Source organism: Nyctibius grandis, unplaced genomic scaffold, assembly GCF_013368605.1.
Source record: "Nyctibius grandis isolate bNycGra1 unplaced genomic scaffold, bNycGra1.pri scaffold_91_arrow_ctg1, whole genome shotgun sequence".
Lineage (NCBI taxonomy): Eukaryota > Metazoa > Chordata > Aves > Nyctibiiformes > Nyctibiidae > Nyctibius > Nyctibius grandis.
In genome coordinates, this window is record NW_027167613.1 from 1 (window position 1) to 9,638 (window position 9,638).

Genomic DNA, 9,638 nt, shown 5'->3' on the forward strand with positions numbered 1-9,638 from the left:
CTTCGCCGCGACGGTGGCCACGCCCACTTAAAGGGGCCGCGCACCTGCCGGCGGGGCGGGGGGCGCGGCGGGGGGGCGGCCCCGCCCTCTGCCTTTAAGGGCAGCGGCAGGGCGGTGGCTGGTCCCGCCCCCCCGCCAGCGCGCTGGCCAATCAGAAGCCGCCGGGCGCGGCCGCGGCTCCTTCCCATTGGCTGCGCCGAGGCATGGAGACAGCCCGGCCGGCCCCCCCCGGCGGGGGCGGGGCCCGCGCCAGCGCTCCCCTTGCGATTGGCTGCTGTGCTGGCCAATCGGCGGCGGCCGGAGGCGGGGGGGGGGGGCGTTAACCCCTGAGTGCCCGCGGGGGCGTCACGGGGGGACACGGGGGGACACGGGGGGACACGGTCACGCGTGGGCGGAGGGAGGGGGGGGGGACAGGGAGTCACGTGGTGCCGGGCCCAGCGCTGGGCCGGGGTCCCCGTGTGCCACTGGGGCGGGCACCGGGGCTCGATGGGTCCCCACTGCCACCGGGGTCTCGTCCCCGTGACACACGGTGTCCCCTCTGCCACCGGGGTCCTGTCCCTGTGACATGCGGCGTCCCCTCCCCTGACAAGTGATGTCCCCCGTGCCACCGGGGTCCCGTCCCCGTGACACGTGGGGTCACCTCTGCCACCGGGGTCCCGTCCCCGTGACACGTGGGGTCCCCCGTGCCACTGGGGTCCTGTGCCATATGGGGTCCCCTCTGCCACCAGGTCCTGTCCCCAAGGCACTTGGTGTCCCCTGTGTCACCGGGGTCCTGTCCCTGTGACATGTGGTGTCCCCTGTGCCACCGGGGTCCCATCCCTGTGACACCTGGTGTCCCCTGTGTCACCGGGGTCCTGTCCCTGTGCCATACGGGGTCCCCCTGTGCCATCGGGGCTTTGTCCTGTCCCTCGCCCGGGTCCCCCTGTGCCACGTGGGGTCGTGTCACCACAACATCCTCGGGTCCCCTGTGCCATTGGACTCCTGTCCCCGTGTCATGTCAGCGTCCCCCTGTGCCATCGGGGTCCTGTCCCTGTGCCACGTGGGGTCCCCTGTGTCACTGGGACCTGTCCCCCTGCCATTGGGGTCCCCCTGTGTCCCTGGGGTCCCCCTGTGCCACGTGGGGTCCTCTCCTTATGCCATTGGGGACCCCTTGGGCCACCAGGGTCCTGTCCCCGTGCCATCTGGCGTCCCCTGTGCCATGCGGGTCCCATTTCTGTCCCACGCATGGTCCCATCCCTCTGCCATGCCCGTGTCACCCTGGGCCACCGGGGTCCTGTCCCCGTGCCATCTGGGGTGCCCTGTGTCCCTGGGGTCCCCCTGTGCCCTGTGGGTCCCACCCCCGTGTATGTGGTGTCCCCTGTGCCGTGGGGGTCTCGTCCTGTCCCATGCCCGTGTCCCCTCGTGCCAGGGGGTGACAGCCACACAAGGAGGTGTCCCCCCTCGTCCCCCCCTCCCCGTCCCCGGTGACCCAGCGGAACCGGGGCTGACCCTGCCCCGGCGTGGGAGGCCGCACCGGGGAGGCGCTTCCTCAGGAAACCCCCCGGCCGCTGCCCGCCTGGCGCGGCCACCGCGGCCACCACAGCGCCCGGTGTCACCGCGGCCACCACAGCGCCCAGCGCCACCAGCGCCACCGCAACCGGTGGCACCGCCGCGGCACCGCTGCCAGGGGTACGTGTGACACCAGGGGTAAGTGTGACATGGGGGGCACGTGAGACACAGGGGGCACGTGTGACACCGGGGGCACGTGTGACACCGGGGCATGTGAGACACGGGGGGCACGTGTGACACGGGGGCCCTGCCCACCTGTGGGTGCCCACCAGGCTTGGGGTCAGGGTGCCACCGCGGGTCCCGGGTCAGGGTCAGGGTGTCACTGTGGGTCCTGTGTGGGGGTCAGGGTGCCACCACAGGTCCTGGGTTGGGGTCAGGGTGCCACCACGGGTCCCGGGTGCCCTTTGGGTGCCACCGTGGGTGCTGGGTGGGGGTCGGGGTGCCACCGCGAGTGCCCAGGTCAGGGTCAGGGTGTCACTGCGGGTCCCGGGTGCCCTTTGAGTGCCACAGCGGGTGCCAGGTTGGGGTCAGGGTGCCACTGTGGGTCCCGGGTGCCCTTTGGGTGCCACCACGGGTGCCAGGTTGGGGTCAGGGTGCCACTGCGTGTACCTGGTGGGGGTCAGGGTGCCACTATGGGTCCTGGGTGGGGGTCAGGGTGCCACCGCAGGTCCCGGGTCAGGGTCAGGGTGCCACTGTGGGTCCTGGATGGGGGTCAGGGTGTCACCACGTGTCCCGGGTGGGGGTCAGGGTGCCACTGTGGGTCCCGGGTGGGGGTCAGGGTGCCACCGCGAGTGCCCAGGTCAGGGTCAGGGTGTCACTGCGGGTCCCGGGTGCCCTTTGAGTGCCACAGCGGGTCAGGGTCAGGGTGCCACCTCGTGTCCTCGGTGGGGGTCAGAGTGCCACTGCGGGTCCTGGGTGGGGGTCAGGGTGCCCTTTGGGTGCCACCGCGGGTGCCAGACACACATCGGGTGCCACCGCAGGTCCTGGGTCAGGGTCAGGGTGCCATTGTGCGTCCCGGCTGGGGGTCAGGGTGTCACTGCGGGTCCCGGGTGCCCTTTGGGTGCCACCGCGGGTGCCCCTCGGGTGCCAGCCGGGTGCCGGTGCCCCCCCAGGCCATGCCGCTGCTGAAGAAGCCGCCCAAGGAGGAGGAGGAGGATGGGGACCCCTTCGCCGCCAACCCCGAGAGCCGCTACCGCCGCCGGGCCACCCTGGAGCGCCTGGTGGGGCTGGCGCCCTTCGGCCGCGCCCGCCGCGCCCCCCTCAAGGACGGGGACCCCGGGGACGGGGCGCGGGCGCGGCGGCGGTCCGAGGACTTCGGGCTGCTGCGGCGGCTGCCGGGGCGGAGGAAGGCCAGCGTGGAGGCGCTGGCGGAGAGAGCGGTCCCCAAGCGCAGCTCGCTGCTGCGGCTGGCCCTGGGGACGCGGGCACGGCGGGGGTCCGCGGGCGAGCGGGCGGCGGCGGCGGCGGCGGAGGGCGAGGGGGCGTCGGACGGGGAGCAGGACGGCGGGGGACAGCGGCAGGAGGGGCGCGGGAGGGGCAGGGAGCCGCTGTCGGGTGAGGGGACGCGGGGCGCGGGGACGGCGCGGGGACGGCGTGGGGACGGCGTGGGGATGTGGGGACATGGGGATGGGGACATGGGGACGTGGGGATGGGGACATTGGGATGGGGACGTGGGACTTGGGGACATGGGGATATGGGGATTGGGGACATTGGAATGGGGACATGGGGCTTGGGGACCTGGGGACGTGGGACATGGGGACGTGGGGGCGTGGGGATGGGGACATGTGGGCATGGGGACATGGGACTTGGGGACATGGGGACATTGGGATGGGGACGTGGGACTTGGGGACATGGGGATATGGGGATTGGGGACATTGGAATGGGGACATGGGGCTTGGGGACGTGGGGACATGGGAATGGGGACGTGAGGATGGGGACCTGGGGACGTGGGACATGGGGATGTGGGGACGCGGGGACATGGGACATGTGGGCTTGGGGACATGGGACGTGGGGATGGGGACATTGGGATGGGGACATGGGGCTTGGGGACGTGGGGATTGGGGACATTGGAATGGGGACATGGGGCTTGGGGACGTGGGGACATGGGAATGGGGACTGGGGGTGTGGGGATGGGGACATGTGGGCATGGGGACGTGTGGGCATGGGGACATTGGAATGGGGACATGGGGCTTGGGGACGTGGGGACATGGGCATGGGGACATGGGGACATGGGGATGGGGACGTGGGGCTTGGGGACGTGGGGACATGGGCATGGGGACATGGGGACATGGGGATGGGGACGTGGGACATGGGGATGGGGATGTGAGGACGTGGGGACATGGGAACACGGGGATGGGGACATGGGACGTGTAGGCATGGGGACATGGGGACAGAGATGTAGGGCATGAGAAGGGGGATATGGGACTTGTGGGGATGGGGACAAGGGGATGGGGACATGGAGGTGGGGATTTGTGAGCATGGGGACATGAGGATGGGGATGTAGGACATGTGGGCATGGGGATGTGGGACACAGGGATGGGGACATGGGGACATGGGGCTTGTGGGCATGGGGACAAGGGGATGGGGACAAGGGATGGGGACAAGGGGACATAAGAGGACGTGGGGGACCACAGAACGTAGGGCATGGGGCCAAGGGGACACAGGAGGACGTGGAGGGGCACTGGCACAGGGACTGTGGGACACGGGGACACCGTGAGATGGGGCCGTGTGCCATGCGCCACGGGTGGCCCCGGAGCACCCACGGGTGCCCCCTCCCCACCCAGTGCTGGAGATCCTGGAGCTGATCCAGCGGCGGGAGCTGGTGGCGGCCGACGAGCAGATCATCGCGCTGGAGGCCGAGTGCGTGTCCCCGTCGTCCCCACCGCTGTCCCCGTCGCTGTCCCCACCGCCGGCGGTGGCCGGGCGGCAGGCGCGGGACGTGGCGCTGCTCTACGAGGCGCTGCTGGCGCAGCTCTGGGCCGTGGTGGGCGAAGCGGTGCCCGCCGGCCGCCCCTACCCGCCGCTGCGCGCCGTGGTCCGGGTGCTGGAGCAGGAGGAGGCGGCCGACGGACGGCACCCGCCGGGCACCCCGGGGCGCCCCCGTGCCCTCCGGCGCCGCTGGCAGGAGGCGGTGGCGCGGGCGGCGGGCGAGCGGCTGGCGCAGGTGGCCGCGGGCGCGGGGCTGGGCGCGAGGCTGGCGGCGCTGGCGGGGCGCGTGGTGGGCGACCTGGGCGCCGTGCGGTGCCACGTGGCCCCCGCCTACCCCCCCGCCTACGGTGCCTTCGGGGTCTACGCCCGCGGGTACCACCGGGCGCTGGCGCAGCAGCTGGGCGCCCTGGCCCAGAGAGCCCTCGCCGTGCCCGACCTCTACCTGCTGCTCGACTGGCACAGCAACACCTACCCCAGGTGAGACCCCCCCCGGCACCCGCTGTCACCCCTGGGACCCCCCAGCACCTGCCCTCCCACCCCAGCACACCCCGTGCCACCCATGGGACCCCTGGGCACCCCAGTGGTACCCTGGGCGGGCGCTGTGAGGTCCCTGTGCCCACAGGGAGGTGCTGGGGCACCCCGAGGTGGGGGCCCTGCTGCAGGCGCAGGCGCTGGGGCCCCTCCTGCCCCCCGAGACCCAGCGCGGCCTCGAGAGCTCCTGCATCGCCGCCGTCAAGGTACGGGCACCGCAGAGGGCACCGGGACGGGCAAGGGATGGAGACTGGAATGGGCATCTGATGGGCACCAGGGTGGCACTGGGATGGACATGCAGTGGGCGCTGTGATGGCACTGGGATGGGCACCTGGTGGGCACCAGGGTGGCACTGGATGGGCACTGGAATGGGCACATGATGGGCATCAGGATGGCACTGGATGGGCACTGGAATGGCCACTGGGATGGGCACCTGATGGGCACCAGGGTGGCACTGGGATGGGCATGCAGTGGGCACTGTGGTGGCACTCAGATGGGCACATGATGGGCCCCAAGGAGGCACTGGATGGCCACTGGGATGGGCACACACCGGGCACTGTGGTGCCACTGGGACGGGCACCAGGACGGGCACCGGGACAGTCGCAGGGCTGGGGGCTGGCAGGGGACCCTGCGCCCCGCTGTCCCCCTGCCCGCCATTCCCACGCCCGCCGTGCCCACGCCGTGTGCCCGGTGCCAGGCGAAGGTGGAGGTGGCGGTGGCGCAGGAGCTGCAGCTCAGCGAGGACACGTGGGCAGAGGAGGCCTCCAGCCAGGAGCTGCAGGAGGGACTGGCCACCCGCGTCACCGGGGTACGGGCACGGCGCCCACCGGGCACCTGCACCCGGGGACCCGTATGGATGCTGGGGGGCTGGGCACCCCATAGAGGTGCCGGGGCACCCCATAGGGACACCAAGGTGCCCAGGCACCCCATAGGGATGCTGGGGTGCCCCATAGGGACACCAGGGATGCCCAAGGGGACGGTGGGGTGGTTGGTACCCCAGGGGACACCAGGGTGGTGGCCATGTCCCCAAGGGACAGTGGGGCTTGTGGCCATGCCCCCACGCCCAGCAGTGCCCGTGCCCACAGCTGCTGCGGGCGCACGTGGACCGAGCCCCCCAGATCACCCCCGAGTTCGGCATGGAGATGGCACACAGCCTCCTGGGCGTGCTGGTGGCCTTCCTGCACAGGTGGGCACGGGGACAGCGGGGGGACAAGAAGGGGACATGGGGGCTGGGCATGGGGCCATGGGGGCATCGGGGCATCAGGACAGGGCCGGGGAGGCACTGGGGATGGGCACAGGGGCATGGGGACATGAGGGGACAGGGAATGGGCACAGGGTCATGGGCACCGTGGGGGGACAGGAGCCACAGGGCACAGGACAGAGCTGGGATGGCCATGGGGGGCACGGGGGGGACAGGATGAGTGTGGTACCTGAGTGCCAGGTGCCCTGGGTGCTGGGTCCCCTGGGTGCCAAGTCCTTTGGGTGCTGGGGTCCCCAAAGTGCCAGGTCCCCAGGGTGCCAGTGCGGGTGACCCGTGTGGGTGCCCTCAGTTTCCAGCGGAAGGTGGAGCGGTTCCTGGAGGCCCCCGGCGAAGCCACCCCACCCGACAGTGCCACCGGCCGGGCCATCGCCCTGGTCAACTGCTGCCCCCCCTTCAGGTGAGGGTGCCCTGGGCACCCCCCTTCCCCGTGTCCCTGGTGTGCTCGGGGTCCCCAGCAGCACCCACCGACCTCCCCGCGGCAGGACCTTCGCCGAGCGCCTGGCGCAGTTCGGGCACCCGGAGAGCGAGGAGCCCCGGCGCCAGGCCCACGCCGCCCTGGACAAGGTGACCCGGCTCTGCAACCACGTCCTCACCCAGCGCCTCTTCGAGGACCTCAAGGTGCCCACAGGGCGCGGGACAGCTCGGGGAGGGGACGGCCAGCCCAGGGTGCTGGGCAGGATGGCACCCATGGGTGCAATGGCCATGGTGCCCATCAGTTGGGTGATGCCCATGGGTCAATGGCCATGGGGTCCATCGGTTGGGTGACGCCCATGGGTCAATGGCCATGATGCCCATTGGTTGGGTGATGCCCATGGGTCAATGGCCATGGTGCTGTTGGTTGGGTGATGCCCATGGGTCAATGGCCATGATGCCCATTGGTTGGGTGATGCCCATGGGTCAATGGCCATGGTGCTGTTGGTTGGGTGATGCCCATGGGTCCATGGCCATGGTGCCCATCGGTTGGGTGATGTCCATGGGTCCATGGTCATGGTGCCCATCGGTTGGGTGATGTCTATGGGTCAATGGCCATGGTGCCCATGGTGCCGAGCTGGGTGACCCCCATGGGTGCAATGCTCTGGGTGGTCTCCCACACCCCGGGCACCACCCTAGATGCCACCCATGGGTGCCGGGACAGCCGCCCACCCCACCGCTCCCCCCCCCCAGCCCTACTTCAACAAGCTGATGAAGCGCAAGTGGCTGACGAGCTCCGACGCCTTCGACACCATCGTGATGCTCATCACCAGCTTCACGCAGAAGCTGCGCCCGCTGCGCCCCGAGCCCTACCAGGTGGGCACCAGGGCTGACGCCGCGGGGTGGGCGCCGCGGGCGGTGCCTCCCGCTGACCCTCGTGCCGCAGGTGCTGGTGAGCGAGGTGCACCGGCGGGTGCTCATCGAGTACGTGCGGCCGCTGCTGCAGGTGCGCATGGTCTGCACCTCGGCCAAGATGCGCGCCCGCGTGGCCGCCCGCCTGGGCGACGAGGCCCGCCAACTCCGCGAGCTCTTCAACCGCTTGGTGAGACCCCCCAACCCTCCATGGCACCCTCGGGTGCTCCTCGGGTCGGGGGGGTGACGGCGCTGAGGTGCCCCTGCGCCGGCAGGATTCGGCGTCGCCCTGGCTGGACTCGGTGGTGCCGCGGCTGCGGGAGCTGCTGGTGCTGGAGGACACGGCGGCGCTGCAGATGGAGGTGGGCGTCCTCGTGAGGGACTTCCCCGATGTCCGGTGAGTGCTGGTGGCCCCGGGGGGACGGCAGTGGGGTGGCACGGCCAGGAGATACACCGTGGCCCCATAGGGACAGGAGTGGGGTGGCACATGTCCCCATAGCCACTGCAGCAGGGTGGCACGGCCAGGTGGGACACCATGGCCCCATAGGGACAGGAGCGGGGTGGCACATGTGCCCATAGCCACCACAGCAGGGTGGCACGGCCAGGAGGGACACCATGGCCCCATAGGGACAGGAGCGGGGTGGCACATGTCCCCATAGCCACCGCAGCGGGGTGGCACGGCCAGGAGGGACACCATGGCCCCATAGGGACAGGAGCGGGGTGGCACATGTCCCCATAGACAACGCAGCGGGGTGGCATGGCCAGGAGGGACACCATGGCCCCATAGGGACAGGAGCGGGGTGGCACATGTGCCCATAGCCACCACAGCAGGGTGGCACGGCCAGGTGAGATGCCACCTCCCTGTAGGGACGAGGGCTGGACAAGGTGTCCCCATGGGGACCGAAGCGGGGTGACAGGACGCCGTGTCCGAGCTTCCCGGCAGCCCCCGCCCCGCTGCCGGTCCCTCCTGGCCGCCCGCCGGGAAGCGGCCGGGGCCCCGCGCCAAGTCCCCTCCCCGTCCCCGGGTCCCCCCAAGGGCTGGTGGCACGCGCGGGCCCGGCAGGACGCCGCCACGTCGGGGGCTTTAAATAGAACCAGTCCTGGCTGCGACTGGGACCAGTTCAGCCTGGGACCGGGATTCGCCCCCCGGGGCTGGGTGCGAAGCTGCACCCCAAATCCGGGCGCTGCCTCTCCCGGGGTGCCGGGTGCCGGTGTCCCCGCGCCCTGAGCGTCCCCGTGGCGCAGGCGGAAGCACGTGGCGGCGGTGCTGGACGTGCGGGGGCTGCGGGGCCAGGCGGCGCGGCAGGAGATCCTGGGGGTCGTGCGGGACCTGGAGCAGAGCGAGGCCGAGCCGGGGGTCCCCCGACAACGCGCCTTCTTCTCCGAGCTGGCGGCGGCGCGCGAGGTGCGGTGTCTGCCCTTCCACCTGCCGCGCCTGGCACGCCTGCGCCTGCGACGCCCGCGCCCCGGCCCCGCGCGCCTCTGAGCACCCCGGGGCTGGGTGCGTCGCTGCACCCCAAAGCTGGGTGCCGGGGGGTGCGTGGCCCCGGCCGTGCCCGGAGCCCCCCGGGGCTGTGTATAAACGGTGTCGCTGCTGTAAATTAACGCTGGAGCCCGTCCTCGTCCTTTGCTGGGTCCGCCTGCGTGGGGACAGGGGACACGGGGCCACCTCGTGTGTGGGGACAGGGGACATCTCGTGCACAGGGGCTGGGGGACACGGGGCCACCTCACACGTGGGGACGGGGGACACGGGGCACGTCGTGTGCAGGGGCTGGGGGACACGGGCTGTCCCCACGCACAGGGGACAGGGGACACGGGGCTGTCCCCATGCACAGGGGACAGGGGACATGGGGACACCTTGTGTGCAGGGGACACGGGCTGTCCCCATGCACAGGGGACAGGGGACATGGGGACACCTCGTGTGCAGGGGACAGGGGACACGGGCTGTCCCCATGCACAGGGGACAGGGGACATGGGGACACCTCGTGTGCAGGGGACAGGGGACACGGGCTGTCCCCATGCACAGGGGACAGGGGACATGGGCCAC

General features: G+C 71.3%; 1 protein-coding gene across 1 annotated transcript; it reads left to right on the top strand.

Moving 5' to 3' along the window:
• Positions 1-1,563: 1,563 nt before the first annotated feature.
• On the top strand, positions 1,564-9,196 carry EXOC3L2 (exocyst complex component 3 like 2). Its single transcript, XM_068424862.1, has 12 exons — positions 1,564-1,686; positions 2,661-3,102; positions 4,332-4,953; positions 5,099-5,213; positions 5,705-5,815; positions 6,093-6,193; positions 6,558-6,665; positions 6,751-6,886; positions 7,433-7,555; positions 7,626-7,781; positions 7,867-7,988; positions 8,837-9,196. The coding sequence occupies exons 2-12, from the start codon at positions 2,664-2,666 to the stop codon at positions 9,075-9,077; spliced, it is 2,274 nt and encodes a 757-aa protein (XP_068280963.1). The 5' UTR covers positions 1,564-1,686; positions 2,661-2,663; the 3' UTR covers positions 9,078-9,196.
• Positions 9,197-9,638: the final 442 nt, after the last annotated feature.

What these genes read in the sequence shown, in the direction of transcription:
- EXOC3L2 (XM_068424862.1), top strand. Translation starts at nt 2,664, where the DNA reads ATGCCGCTGCTGAAGAAGCCGCCCAAGGAGGAGGAGGAGGATGGGGAC. An exon ending in CCTGCATCGCCGCCGTCAAG is followed by an intron (nt 5,214 to 5,704) that starts GTACGGGCACCG and finishes GCCCGGTGCCAG; the next exon opens with GCGAAGGTGGAGGTGGCGGT. An exon ending in TGGCCACCCGCGTCACCGGG is followed by an intron (nt 5,816 to 6,092) that starts GTACGGGCACGG and finishes CCGTGCCCACAG; the next exon opens with CTGCTGCGGGCGCACGTGGA.